General features: G+C 32.9%; 1 protein-coding gene across 3 annotated transcripts in view; it reads right to left on the bottom strand.

The window, feature by feature from the left end:
* The window catches only part of LOC101901364 (neprilysin-1), a 64,652-nt gene that overhangs the window by 1,851 nt on the left and 46,568 nt on the right, over positions 1–16,233 (bottom strand). For all 3 annotated transcript variants that reach the window (XM_059132067.1, XM_059132068.1, XM_059132069.1), the window contains exons 3-8: positions 7,818–7,871; positions 7,618–7,745; positions 4,222–4,339; positions 3,149–4,152; positions 2,863–3,025; positions 2,683–2,802 (exon numbers count right to left, since the gene is read on the bottom strand). In XM_059132067.1, coding sequence (XP_058988050.1) covers positions 2,683–2,802; positions 2,863–3,025; positions 3,149–4,152; positions 4,222–4,339; positions 7,618–7,745; positions 7,818–7,871 — 1,587 coding nt within the window. The remainder of the gene's footprint in view (positions 1–2,682; positions 2,803–2,862; positions 3,026–3,148; positions 4,153–4,221; positions 4,340–7,617; positions 7,746–7,817; positions 7,872–16,233) is intronic.

Below are 16,233 nucleotides of genomic sequence, written 5' to 3'. Positions count from 1 at the left end.
TAATCGTGGATTTGTTAAAAATATTTTTTTTTAATTTTGGATTTGGTAATAATCGTGGATTTTTTAAAAGTTGGATTTGTTAATAATCGTGGATTTGTTAAAAATATTTTTTTTTTAATTTTGGATTTGGTAATAATCGTGGATTTTTTACAAATATTTTTGGATTTTTTAAAGAAATTCTTTAATAATGATGGATTTTTAAAAATATTTTTGGATTTTTCAAAGAAATTTTTTAATAATCGTGGATTTTTTAAAATATTATTTAAGAACGCATGGATTTTTTAAAATATTTTTCAGAACGCATGGATTTTTTAAAATCATTTTTATGAAATTTTGGGTTTTTTTAAATATTTTTAAGAAATAGTGTACTTTTTTAAAGTCTATTTTTAGAAATTCTGGGTTTTTTACACATTTTTTAGAAAGTGTTGATTTTTTTAAAATCATTTTTTAGAATTCGTGTTTTTTTTTACAAATTTTTAGAAAGGGTGGATTGTTTTAAGATAATTTTTTTTTGAAATCGTGTTTTTTTAATATTTTTTAGTAATATTTTTTTAGTAATATTTTTTAGATCGTGATTTTTTTTTAAATATTTTTATAAAAGGTGGATTGTTTTAAAATCATTTATTAATAATCGTTTTTTTAATATTTTTTAGAAAGTGTGGATTTTTTAAACCACTTTTTTAATAATCGTGGATTTATTTTTTTAAGAATCCTTATTTAATAATCGCGATCTTTTAAAAATATTTCTTTATATCGTGGATTTTTCAAAAATATTTTTTTTTCCAAAATTGTTCCCTTTTTGAAATTTGTGGATTTCCTAAAAATATGATATATAATTAGTTTCTTATTTTTAAAAATAGTTATTGTAATTGTGTTTATTTTTAAATATTTTTGACAATATTCGCGGATTATTAAAAATAGACTGTATCCGTGGATTTTTTCATAAATCGTAGATTTTTTTTAAATAATGTTTTTAATATTCGTAGATTTTTTTGGAAAATATTTGATAATCTGGCATTTTTTAGAAATATCTTTTAGAAACCCCGAATTTTTTAAAAATATGTATTTAACAATCGTGGATTGTTTATTTTTTTTTTAAAAATTGAATTTGTTAATAATCGTGGACTTTTTAAAACTAAAACTAAAACTAAAAGATAGATTTATTAATAATCGTAGATTTTTTAAAAATATTTTTGGATATTTTAAAATTTTTTTAAAAATATTTTTGGATATTTTAAAAATATTTTTGAATTTTTTAAAAATATTTTTGAATTTTTTAAGTATTTTTGGATTTTTTAAACTTTTTTTTTAATAATCTTATTTTTTAGTTAGCATGAATTTTTAATTTTTTAGAAATCTTGGATTTTTTTAAATATTTTTTAGAAAGCGTAGATTTTTTATACCATTTTTTATAAATCTTGGTTTTTTACACATTTATTCAAAATGGTCGATTGTTTCACTTTTTTAAATATTCTTTAGATAGCGTGGATTTTTTTAAATCATTTTTAGAAATTATGGATTTTTTTTACATATTTTAGAAAGGTTGAATTGTTTTAAAATCATTTTTTAGAAATCGTGTTTTTTTTAAATATTTTTTAAAAAGCGTGGATTTTTTAAAATCATTTTTTAGAAATCATGGATTATTTCACATATTTTTTAGAAAGGGTGGATTGTTTTAAGATCATTTTTTAAAAATCGGTTTTTAAAATATTTTTTAGAAAGCGTGGATTTTTTTAAAATATTTTTTTAGAAAACGTGGGTTTTTACCACGTGGTATTTTAAAAGCGTGGATTTGTTAAAATATTTTTTTTAGAAATCGTGTATTTTTTACATATTTTTTAGTAAGCGTGGATTTTTTTTAAATATTTTTTTAGAAATCGTGGGTTTTTAAAAATATTTTAAAAGCGTGGATTTGTTAAAATCGTTTTTTAGAAATCATGGAATTTTTAAAATAATTTTTTTAGAAAGCGTGGATTTTTTAAATCACTAGGAATTGTGATTTTTTTTTCCTTTTTTCGAAATAGTGGATTTTTTTAAATCATTTTTAGAAATCACATATTTTTTTAAAATTATATTTTGAATAATCGTAGATTTAAAAAAAATAGTTAATAATCATAAATTTTTTAATTTTTTAGAAATCACGGGATTTTCTTTAAAATATGTATTCAACAATCGCGTTTTTTAATTAACAATTGTGGATTTATAATATTGGATTTATAATATTTGTTAGAATTCGCGAATTATTTTAAACATATTTTTAATAGTCGTGTTGTTTGACAAATTTTTTAGAAATATATTTTTGCCAGAACATCCAGATCAATCGTGCATTTTTAAGATTTTTTTTCTGGAATATTCAGACTCATAATCGCGGTCTATTTAAGAATACCAATATTGGACTTTCCAACCAATAATTGTTAATTTTTTAGAGTATTCTTCTAGAACTGTCTGATCAATAATTGTGAATTGTTTTAAATTGTTTTTTTTTTAATTACTCTATTATACAATTTTTAATAATTTATGTTCAACGACCAATATCTTGGGTTTTTAAGATTTTTTCGATATATTTTTTATGGAGAACTGTCAACCCAATAGTATCCGTTTTTTAACATTATTTTGTCAGGGATATTTACAATGTTTTCATGTATAACAAGTCCTTCCATTTAGCCCTTGGTTGCTTCTTACCTTTATCATCGAAACCATGTGTTATTTCGTGGCCAATCACCACTCCAATGCCACCATAATTCAAAGATTTCGGAAAATGTTGACTATAAAATAGTGGCTGTAAAATACCAGCAGGAAAAACTGCAAAAAAAAAAAAATTAATTTTCTGTAATGAGCCATCCGCTTGAAATAGTTTCTTACCGATATCATTTTTATTTGGATTATAAAATGCATTTACCACCGCCGGTTCCGTGGTCCATTTCTCTTTGTCTACTGGCTGGCGCAAGAGTTGCATATTCTTTTCCGATTCCCATTTCAAGATGCTCAAAACATTTTCCATAAAATTATCAGGAACTATGGTAAGCTTAAAGGAGTAAATAAAATAAATTAGAGAAATTTTGAGAGAGGAAATTTTGGACCTAACTTGTGAGACCTTGAATATTTTTAAGACCTTGAATCTAATTTTGAATTTGAAATTGAGACTTACATTTACAAATTCCTTTTCCAATTCCTTGGCATCCGTTAAAATTTCCGGATAACCAATTCTCTCATTCATTGTATCGGCCTTCTCTTTGGCCACCGCTCTCGTTTCATCATCCATCCAATGATTTTCCGCTAGAAGCTCATTAAACGCCTCTCTTATTGTGTGAATCATTTCAAGGGCGGTATCTTTACTATTCTGATTGAAATTATCCCGAATGAAGAGCGCACCCACAGCCATGCCCAATTTCTTATTTGTCCAATCGACACACTGAGACCACCGCACCCTCTCCGTCTGTATACCCAAGAGAATTTTACGAAATTCCACTCTCTCCTTTTGATAGTCATCGATCATGTGATTCATAATGGACATCACCAAACGCCACATGACATAATTGTGAATGGTTCGGGTGTCGGTCTTAACCAGAATTTTACCCATTTCAATTAGATATGGCATGGCGTAGCTAACCAATTGTTCATCCGGTTTCAAGTGGACACTATTCCCCAGAGCGGTTTGCAGAAATAATGTCCAATTCAGTTGTGGCACCTCAGCCTGCAACTCGGTCAGGGTGATTTTCCGATAAATGGCACTGGTATCATGACGATCCGCCTCCGGAAGTGTGGCATTGACCAATTGTATTTCCAATTGCAGAACATCATTCAATTCCTCATTGGCCGTTGTGGCATTAGCTCCCATCAAAATGGCCGTCTGGGTCATGTACTTGTGATAGGCTTTCAAATCATTTTCACTTGACGCCTTCAAGTAGTAATCTCGCGACGGCAATGCCAATGGAAATTGATCGATTTGCAGGATATGTATGGAGGAGTTTTTATCATCGGCCCCCACATAGAGTTCGATGAGCACAGGTTCACCATAGACTCCACGCAGTGTACCAATCAATTCTTCTATGCTAATATTTGGCGGCGACCAATTGGGTTCTATGACCGGCCAGCCTCCCAGAGATTTGAGGACATTTTTTAAACGTCCCGCTCCGACTTTGCGTATTTGGGCTAAGAAAATGGTATTTTTGAATAATAATTCAAATGGAGTTCTCACTGTTATCGATTTCTTTTACTTACGTATATCGATACAGCTTTTGTAGAACATTTTCGCTTTTATCGTTGCTTGATTATCGAGATCATTGATAGGCTCTTCAAGTACTCCTTTGAGTATAACCTGTTGTTGATCTGCCAGAACCTGAAAGTTATTAACGATAATATTGTTATTAGAATAATTAAAAATATTTAAATAATCCAACAATTAAATTAATTAAAAAATTTAAGATTATCTATAAAAAAAATAATAGAGGTTACACGGTTTTTTAGGAACAAATATATTCTATTTTAACGGGGTACATATTAAGTATACAAAATTTCTTTTGTTCGGAGACCCATAATGAAATTTGATCTAGAATAATTCTTCCGTTGACACTTTTCCCAAAAACTGAAGTTTTACGGGAGATTTTGACTCGGATTGGATACGTGTTGTTAAATTAACACCAAAAAAGCAAAGACATAATTTTCACTTCAGGTACATAAATTTCGAATGTAATTTTCATGTAAGCTATTGTACCTAGATATAAGGTTTATTCTGAGATTTATAGTGAAATTTTGTGGAGAATATTTCTTCTTTTAACACTTTCCGCCTAGAACGAAATTTTATACTACTTTCAGGCGTCAACTCGAAAAAAGTCCGAGGAAATTTTTTTCAAAAAATTGGGAAATATTTTTAATTTTTTTTTTTTTGGGGAATTGCAAATATATTTATGGTCTACATATTTTTATCGTCTACAATGGATATAGAGATTTCCTTTCTTTGGTGACTTATAGTAAAATTTGATGTAGAACATTTTTATCGTTGACGTCATTCTTCTAACATGATGTTTTGTTGGAGATTTTTGCACAAAATCACAATAAGTACTTCTTTAACCCTAAAATGCGTTTTTAATATTTATAGATTTCTGACGTTTAGGTAAGATTTAAACTACCGAAGTCTTCTAGAACCTACAGTAGAATTTCATGACCAATAATTTTGCTGAATATTTTGACTTGCTATGATCCCATTTTAAGGTAGTTCGGAACCATGTTTAAAAAAATAACCAAAAAGACCCCTTTCTTTACTCGTTTGAGGGCTACAATTACAAACTACAATATTCTTTCTGTTTTTATCTGCAATATTGCCGAAGATGCTATATACCTGAAATTAACGGATTCCGAGGAATCTTAATCCGAAACTTTCCAAACGTGTGAAAGTGGGGAGAACTTGCCCCTCTATTTTGGTTACTTTTCGATGTAAACTATCAAAACGCTCATATCCGTGTCTTCTTTTTATACCCTCAGCCATATAGCTAGGGAGGATATACAATGTGAGTCAAGAGTCTGCAAGAAAGTCAAACGCCACTATTTTTACCTTCTTTTTTTAAATTTTATTGAATGAAAGCAAAAATAATGTCGGAAATAGCATCAAATTTTAGAATAAGTATAGATTTGTTCGAATTGGTCAACTTTGGTACGAATTATGGCCTTCAAACGGCAAATGAAACCGTCACACGCTGCCTAAATGTTGCTCTGCGGTACTTTGGCCCATTCCCGGCGAAGCGCTTGCTTGAGGTGTTCGACACTTTGGTATTTTTTAGTGCCAACCTTGCTTTCCAAAATACTCCAGACACAATAGTCCAAAGGATTGGTATCCGGAGATTTTTGTGGCCATTGCGCGCTGGAAATGAAGCGAGGAACCTGATTTTGTAACCATTCTTGGATGGCGCGGGCTGAGTGCTATGGTGCTGAGTGCGATGGTGCTGAGTCCTGTTGGAATGTCCAAGACCTGCGGACGAAGTGTTTGAATGCCCAAGGCAATACACCCTCCAGAATATTTTCTTGAAAATATTCGGCATTTTTTCTAATGCCATGGTCGATTAATATGAGCGAAGAGCGACCATCTGCTGTTATGGCGGCCCACACCATCACCATGGCCGGCGCTTGAGCGGTTTTTTGGTCCATTCACGGCGAAGTGCTTGCTTGAGGTGATCGACACTTTGGTATTTTTTAGTGCCAACCTTGTTTTGGAAATTATTCCGACACAATAGTCCAACGGATTGGTATCCGGAGATTTTGGTGGCCATTGTGCGCTGAAAATGAAGCGAGGAACCTTATTTTGTAACCATTCTGGGGTGATGCGTTCTGAGTCCTGTTTAAAATGTACAAGGTCTGCGGCCAAAATGTTTGCATGCCCAAGGCTTTCACATACCCTCCAGAATATTTTCGCAATAATATTCGGCATTTATTCTGATGACATGGTCGATTAATACGAGCGGAGAGCAACCATCGGCAGTTATGATGGCCCACACCATCACCATGGCCGCTTCAGTTCTGTTGGCCAACCGAAGGTGCACATTTACGGCTGACCTCTTTGGCAAGTAAACACGATCATGTTGCTTGTTTACAAACTGCTGGACAACGAATGTTTTCTCATCGGAGCGGAGAAAACCAAATTCGGCACTTCACCACTTTCGGCTAAGCGAAGCAACTCTTTAGCTCTTTTGATTCTATTTTCTTTCAGCTGCGGTGTAAGTTCTTGCACTTCTTGGAATTTCAATGGCTTTATCCCGAGCTCATTTTTCAATATTTGCTGCATGGAACATTGCGATATGTTCAGCTCACGAGGCATTTTTCGGCCACAGCGACGCGAGTTTCGATCAAGTCTCTTCTTTACTTTTCGAACCATTTCTGCTGATTTTGCTGTTTTCTTTCTTGACTTCCTTGTCGGGCTACGCTACCAGTATCACGGTAACGAGCGATGGTACGAGTCACAAACGGTTTATTCACATTTAAATGCTGCAGTGCTCTAACGGTAGCCACTTGTGCTTTTCCAGCCAATTATAAAAAAATCACACTATCACGCTTGAATTCCATCACGAATAACTTTTTTCCCTGAAAATTCTCACCAAAATGCTTTTGTACGCTTGTAAACAATATAATGTGCTGTCACTCGAATAATTTTAATAGCTGTCGGACTAGTGACTTAGAAATGACAGCAGTCTGAAGTTGGTTGCATTTTTTTTATCTCATCCTGTATATAATGCTAATATATTTTCACAAAACTAAAAAAAAATCGACAAATATTTTGTTGATATATATAATGAAAATATAGATTTTATATCTGTGTCAAATTATCGTTAAATTTTGCGTAGAATATTTTTGTCTTTGACGTCATCCGGCCAAGAATTATATTTTTTTTGGGACTAAAATATTTTGATCTGATACGATCACATCTAAATCAAGTTTTTGAACGTTTTTAATTAAAATGGCCTAAAATATCCATTTAATGACGCGATTGATGGTTAATTAATTTTCGGAAAATGTTTCGCATTTGTCTGCTAGTAATATAGCGGAACCAATATAATCGTCATAGTTCCACAGTAGTTGATTCGTTTTGTTTCGTCTCATAAATATCTTCTAGTAGGTCCTTAAACTCACCTCAAAAGTGCTTATAGAACTTCGATCTTCTGGTATTATATGGATTTTATTCCATGTTCCGCAGGCATATTGGAAAAAATTCTCGCATGGATTCGCACTGGTATCCATGGCTGATAGTAAATAGGCCGCTAAAAAGAAGAACAGCAATAAATATAACTCAATTTTTTGGAATATAATTGATTTGCATCATCACATCTTACCCGTTCTGACACATTCTTCTGTTAAACAGATGTCATCTTTCTCTGATATGAATTCTGAAAATATAGAAAAATAGAGGGGACAAATATTAAAAATATATTATTGTATTGAAAATGTAAACAATATATTTATATATATAAATGAGTAGTAAAATAGCTGACCGAGTGATCTATAATCAAGGCCCACATAAATCGGCTAAAGTTACAAACATGAAATTTTGACAAATAAGGTTTTTTTTGGTGATAATAACTCTTGGTCCGAAGGTGTCAGATAAGGCTGGGTTTTTGGAAATTCGTACTAAAACGGTGTGAATATTACAAAAAGGTACTATGTACCACTGTTTTTGACGAACCACTAGAGTAACAGACACTGATGGAGTGTATGATAGATGTACAATTTTTTTTTGGAAATTCGCACTAAAAGTGTACGAAAAATACAATAACGTACTACATTTGGTACCATTTCGTACCATGTGAACGGTTAGAGTTAAAAACTTAAATTTTTAAATGGGAATCAAGGCTGAAGAGTATGGTCGATGTAATGAGGTATTTTTAAAAGTGCGTTCCCATGCATTCTAAAAGTACTAAACGGTACAAAATGTGGTACAATATGAATTTAGAGGTACGGATGCAGCTGGAATTTAGAGTTTAGGATTGGGATATGGAGGTAGTTTTCGAAACTTGTACTTTTGTGCACGAAAAGTACTAAATGGTACTACATTTGGTACAATTTCGGTTTGGGTGAACCGATGGAGCTGCAGTTTTGTAAATTCTTATGGTACTAAATTTGGTACAATTTAAATTTTGGGAGAATCAATGCAGATGGAATCCTGAAATTTTGAATTGGTATTACTTTTGAGTGTAGGACTGAAGTATATATGTCGGAAGGTTTGGAAATTCGTACTTATGTGTTCTAAATGGTATTAAATTTCGTACAAATTGGAATTGTGGTAAACAGATAGAGCTGGAATTTTGAAATTTTGGAAATAAGATTTCTATGAGATTGTATGATGTAGGTAGTTATGGAAATTTGTACTTATATACACTAAAATGTACTAAATATGGTACAATTCGGATTTAGGTGAACCGACCGATAGGGCTGGAATCCTGAAATTTGGAATTAAGATTACTGAGAGTTTGGGATTGGGGTATATAGAAAGCTTTGAAACTTCGTACTTATGTGTACTAAATGGTACTAAATTTTTGGTACAGATTGAAATTATGATGAACATATAGAACTGGAATTCCGAAATTTGGAAATAAGATGTCTATGGGATTGTAAGATTGGTGTAGTTGAGGTAGTTTTTGGAAAGTTGGAGTGTAGAATTAGGATATCTGGGAATTGGGACTTGTGGGCTGGAATCCTGAAATTTGAAATAAGGATTGCTCTGGAAGTGTGGGATTGGGGTATGCATTAAATGGTTCTAAATTTGGTACAATTTCAATTTGTATGAACCGATAGAGTTGTAATCCTGAAATTTTGAAGTAAGATTACTGTTGCAGTATAGATTATTTGGTTAGGTAGCAACTTTTGGAAATTCGTACTTATGTGTAGAAAATGGTACTATATTTGGTACAATTTGGTAATGGGTAAACTGTTAGTGCTTGAAATCTTTAATTTTGTATTAGGATCGCTGTTCGTGTGTAGCCCGGACATATGGAGATGTTTTGGTAAATGTGCACTTTAATTGTACGAAAAGTGTTGAACGTGTACTATATTTGGTATCGGATGAAGGGATAGAGACACAATTCTGAAATTTGTACTAAGATTACTGAGGTTATCTGAGTCTGAGATTTGACGGTGGCATAATTGTACGAAAAGTTCTAAATGGTACTAAATTTGGTATTGGGTGAAGGGACATTGGTGAAATCATCAAATTTGATATTAAGGTCTATGTTGATATCTGGATTTAAGATATGGAGGTGGTTTTGGACATATTTACTGTAAATGACCGAAAAGTACTAAGTAGTGCTATATTTGGTACAATTTGATATTGGGTGAAAGAATAGAGCTGTAATCCTGAAATTTGATATAAATGTCGCAGTTGGTGTTTGTGGTTAGGATATGGATTAGTTTTAGAAATGTGTACTACAATTGTTTGAATAGTACTAACTGGTTCTAAATTAGGTATTGGGTGAAGTTAGGTATTGATGTCTCTGTTGTTATCTGTTATTGAGATATAAGAGTGGTTTTGAAAATATGTTCTATTTTGTACTTTTATATTTTGATTATAGATGAGATTTGGAAGTGGTTCAGAAACGCCTCCTATATTTGTACAAAAAGTACAAAATGTGGTATTGGAATATGGATGTCACTATTGGTTTCTGTGGTTGAGAGAAGGAACTGATTTAGGATATTCCTATATAATTGTACGAAAAGTACTGAATGGTACTATATTTGGTCTTGATTGAAGGTATATGAAAAAACTTTGTAATGCATTAGTTAAATGCATTTCGGACTACTGTACGTATACTTATTAAATTATGTCACGCAATATAACGTATACGCCTTGCATTAATGTAGACGATCACTCACATCTTTTCTCCACATTAAATCTTCCTTTAATTTCGATAACTTATCTTACTTACTTCTCACTTTTATCTTTCATAATTAATATGTACTACAACTCCCCCCTCCCCCGTCCCTCAAGCAAGGCTCTTTAGACATCCTTATAAAAAATATGAAGAGCATTTATTTTAATCAGTCGCACACTGAGTGTTTTTATGACAACATCCATTCACTTCCTTGTTACCTGTCTTCGGTTAAATAATTTTGATGATTATTTTATGTCACCAGTATGTCGTCCATGTCGCATGTCGGTTTCGTTGCACACACATACGAATATGAATTACACATATGCCTGTCAGAAATATGTTCAAAGTGTAAAAAGTAACGACAAAGTCTTCTACTTGCTTGTGATGAGCATTTATGCTGAGATTGTGAAGACATTCTTTTTTCCGAAGAGGACAGTGAAAAGCATGGAAACGCAATTCGTTTAAAGACAATGTTCGGTGACATTTGAATTATTTTAAACAGATTTTTTGTCACATAGGCATAATCAAATTTAAATATGTGTTTGTGAATCATTCATATATGTCAGCTTGTTTGATGTATGTATATTAGTAAGGTTCTATTGTCAGATTTAATTTTTATTCTCTTAGCCATATGACTAGAGATAATCATTTGATAAGCCAAATTGTACCTCATCGAAACAACGGTTTTAGACCCGTTTCAGAATATTTGGAGTCGATCTCCGTCCGTCTATCTGTCTGACTGGTTGGTGCGCACGATAACTCTCGAAGGGAGCCTCTAATTTTGTCTAAACTTGATACATCCGAATATTATTTTCAAAATTAAATCAAGTTCGGAGGCAGGCAATATCGATCCACTGCTTCTGGTACCTCCCCCACAAAAGGTTGAAATTTTCGAAAAAAAAAACTGCACAGAAAAAAAGGGATAATCCGATTTGCTGCAACTTAGCCATCAGTGCTAGGTCAGGTGCGAATGTGGGCAATATCGGTCCCCACACAGGGTCAAAATTTGGAATAATTATAACTCTTATAAAGTGCGGTGTAAGAGTGTCTTCAAATTACACACATTAACCCAAGGTGAAGTGAATCGGTCCACTCCTTTTGGTAATTCCCCCACAAAGGATCAAAATGTTGAATATCCATGAAGTTCATAAAATGGGAAATCCCAATCCAATATTTTTATCAACACAAGATCCGTAAGAAAAATGGTAGATATCGAACCATTCCTTCTTTTACCTCCCTTACAAACGGTTAAAGTTTTGAATGACCAAAACGATTATAAACTCCGAAATAAGCATCCAGTTCTCTTCATGTTTCACACATCCCATTATTTTTAGTAATACAAGATCTGCTGAGAAGATGGAATAAATCGTTCCACTCTTTCTGGTACCTCCCCCATAAAGTTTCAAAATTTTAAATATCCATGAAGCTCATAAAATGCGAAGTTAATATCCGATTCCATTCAGACTTGGCACATCCCAATATTTTTATCAACACAGGATTCCTAAGAAAAATGGTAGAAATCGAACCATTCCTTCTCCTACCTTCCCCACAAAGGGTCAAAGTTTTGAATAATCAAAACGATTATAAAATCCGAAATAAGCATCCGGTTCTCTTCAAATGACACACATCACAATATTTTTATTAAACCAAGGTCTGGTGTGAAGATGGATGGGAAAATCGGTCCACTCCGTTTGATACCTCCCCCACAAAGGACTAAAATTTTGAATACCCATACAGCTCATAAAACACGATCTGAACATCCGATTCCATTCAGACTTGGCACATCCCAATATATTTATTAACACAAGGTCCGTAAGAAAAATGGTAGTGATCGAACCATTCCTTCTGGTACCCCCCCCACAATGGGTCCAAGTTTTGAATAACCAAAACGGCCATAAAATCGGAAATAAACATCCAGTTCTCTTCATATCCCATTATTTTTACTAATACAAGATATGCTGCGAAGAAGGAATATATCAGTTTTTCTGGTACCTTCCCCATAAAGGGTCAAAATTTTAAATATCCATGAAGCTCATAAAACGCGAAATTAATATCCGATGCCATTTAGACTTGGTACATTTCAATATTTCCATCAACACAAGATTTGCTATAAAGATGGAAGAGTTCGGGCCGTTTCGTTTGGTACCTCCCCCACAAAGGGTCAAAAATTTGAATATCAATGAAACGCGAAATTAATATCCGATTCTATTCAGACCTGGTACATCTCAATATTTCCATCAACACAAGATCTGTTCTAAGGATGGAAAAGATCGGACTACTCCTTCAAAGTTCCAAGTTGTGATTGACCTAAACGATCATAAAATCCGAAGTAAGCATCCGATTATCTTTGTATTCCACACAAGCCATTATTTCTACTAACACAATATCTGATGTGAAGATGGGATGTATCGGTCCACTCTTTCTGAATCCTCCCCATAAATGGTCAAAATTTGGGATACCCATGAAGCTCATAAAACGAGAGATTAGCATCGGATTCCATTCGGACTTATTACATTCTTAAATTTTCTTCAACACAACATCTGTTATAAAGATTGTGAAGATCGAACCATTTATTTTGGTACCTCCCCCACATAGGGTTCACAATTTTGTAAAACTAAACGTTCAAAGAAAGCAAAATAAGCAATTGCTAACACGAAATCTGTTGTGAAGGTGATATATATCTGCGAACCCCCTCTAGTACCTCATCCACAAAGGGTCACAATTTTCAATACTTATATCGTCATAACTTGCGAAACAAGTCAGTGATTCTAAATATTTCTCTTAACCAGAAACGAAATGGACAATACTGGCCCACTCCTTCGGCACCTACTCCATAGAGGGCCAAAAGTTTAAATACTCATAATATAAGTCAAAATATATTTGAATAATCGAACATTGGCTGAGGGTATAAATATGTCGACAAAACCGACTGATACTTATTAAGTTGTTTGTTTAATATTAGGTGGATTGGAAATTGATTGAGGTGTAGTATGAATTCCCAAAAATAAATGATATGTTTCCACATTTTAAGAAAATATTGAAATATCTTTGTTAATTTAAAATATCAAGATTTTAGCATTATTATATGTGTCTGCGTTTTCAAGTCTGCCCACTTCCCCCAGTTCTCTGTAATTTTTTCCCATTTCTTTATTATTTTCTCTTCTATTCTATTTTGAAAAAACCCAATCTGGTAACCTGGCTATGCAAAACAGGTCTCTTGATTAGAATATCTTTAACACTTAATTGAGTTGTTAGTTAATTTTGTTGATAGTCTTTGCGAAGATTTATTAATCAGCCCAATAATGATGACCAGTCAATATTTGTTAAAATATTCAAAACTAGTAAAAATCTTGTATAAATTAACAATAAATATTAATAAAACAATAAGGTATAGTTTTTGAATGTTTTCATGCAAATTTAAGACAGATGTTTGGAAATTATTGCTAACTGGTTAGAAAGCATCAATTGGTAGATATATGCTCCTCGAATATGAACGCCTGGGTACCGTCGAAAGTTTTTGTTTCAATTTCTGATTTCGAGATTTAATATTTTTACATAAAATTAGGAAAGGGAGTAACTTTTGTTGTTAAGGGATAAAAAAAAATTAAATTCTGTACTCTTAGATTCTGAATTATGAAAAAATTGCAAGTTGCTCATAAGTTGGAGTTTATCGAATTTTGCTTTGTGGGGTAATCAAAAGTTCAAAATATTTTACTGTTCAAACTTGAAATTTGCCACATAGTCTTGTTAAACGAATTTAAGTTGTTCTGCAACCACCATAAAATATTGAAATTACTATGTTATAGACAGAACTTTGAAATTTTACATATAAATTGATAGGATGTTTGGTATTGAAAATTAAATGCATCGGTCTACGTTTTTGGTATTTTGAAGGTCTCCGTTACAATTTTCAACCAAATCGGCTGTTATTTTACATTTCGGGTTATCAGTGGGTAGCTTTACACCTAGCAAGTTCAAATGGGTATAGTCCCTATGTAACGAAACTTTCGAATTTTGGGAATTTTGTAGATAACCGATTTGGTATAAAGAGATTAAAAATGGTATTTTAAGTTATATTAACTGTTATTTTAAGAAGGCATCCCTTACAAAATTACATCAAAATTTTAGACTTTCTCCTTTTTTAGACTTTCTCCTTTGGTCAAAATTTTGAATAACCATAAAGCTCTTAAAACGCGAAATTACCATCCGATTCCATTCAGACTTGACACAGCTCAATGTTTCTATCAACACAAGATTTGTTATAAAGATGGTAAAGATCGGACCATTCCTTGTGGTACCTCCCCCACAAAGGGTCAAAATTTTGAATAACAAAAACTATCATAAAATCCGAAATAAGCATCCGGTCCTCTTCAAATTTCACACATGCCATCAAAATATCAAATTTCATTTTTTATCACCCAAAACAAAATATAGCACGATTCAGTATTTTTCGTATAATTATAAAACATACTTCTAAAACCACCACCATATCTCAATCTCAGATACCAACAAAGACCTCAACGCAAAATTTCGGGATTTCAGCTCTATCCTTTTACGCAATACCCATTTTAGTAAGATTTAGTACGCATATCCAAAACAATCATCATCTTTCGATTCTAGACACCAACAGTGATCCAAAACTAGAACCATTTAGTACTTTTCGTACAATTATGGTACACATTTCTGAAACCACCTACATAGCTCAATCCCAGATACCAACAGAGACCTCAATGTCCATTATAGCGATTCCAGTTCTATACATTCACTCAATTCCAATTTAAGTACTATTCGTACAATTATACAATTTCCAAAACCACCTTCAAATTTAAATTACAGATACCAAGGGAGACCAAGGAAGAAGGGAGAAATATTCAATTATATTCGCTCAATACCAAATTTAGTACAATTTTAGTACACCAACACTGACCTTTATATTAAATTTCGATATTCCAGCTCCATCTTTTCACTCAATACCCAATTTAGTACCATTTACTACTTATCGTACAAATATAGATCGAATCTCAAACACAGATACCATCAGTAATCAAAGAATCAAGTTTCACCCAATACCGAATTTTGTACCATTCAGTACTTTTCGTGCAATTATAGTACATATTTCCGAAACAATCTCCATATGTCTAGACTACACATAAACAGCGACTCTTATACCAAATATCCGATTTCGAGCACTGTCTGTTCACTCATGGTGATGGTGTGGGCCGCCATAACAGCCGATGGTCGCTCTCCGCTCGTAATAATCGACCGTGACATCAGAATAAATACCGAATATTATCGCGAAAATATTCTGGAGCCTTGGAAACGCAAACATTTTGGCCGCAGACCTTGGACATTCCAATAGGACTCAGCACCATCGCACTCAGCACGCGTCACCCAAGAATGGTTACAAAATGAGGTTCGTCGCTTCATTTCCAGCGCACAATGGCCACCAAAATCTCCGGATACCAATCCGTTCGGCTATTGTGTCTGAAGTATTTTGGAAAGCAAGGTTGACAAAAAAAAAAAAAAAACAAAGTGTCGATCGCCTCAACAAGCGCTTCACCGGGAATGGGCCAAAATACCGCAGAGTAACATTCGGGCAGCGTGTGACGGTTTCATTGACCTTTTGAAGGCCACAATTCGTACCAAAGGTGACCAATTCGAACAAATCTAAACGTATTCTAAAATTCAATAAAATTAAAAAAAAAATTAAAAACTATGGCGTTTCACTTTGTTGCAGTTTTTTTATCCATCCCTGTTCATAAACAGTGACTCTTGACTCCGATTTCAAGCAGTATCTATTCACCCTGTTTTGGTGTAAATTATATTTTGCATATATTTCGTGGATTCCATCTGATCAGGTCTTGGATAGTTATTTTTATTAGCT

Source organism: Musca domestica, unplaced genomic scaffold, assembly GCF_030504385.1.
Source record: "Musca domestica strain aabys unplaced genomic scaffold, Musca_domestica.polishedcontigs.V.1.1 95, whole genome shotgun sequence".
Lineage (NCBI taxonomy): Eukaryota > Metazoa > Arthropoda > Insecta > Diptera > Muscidae > Musca > Musca domestica.
Note: the sequence above shows the minus strand (reverse complement) of the source record. Positions and strands in the feature narration are given on the sequence as shown.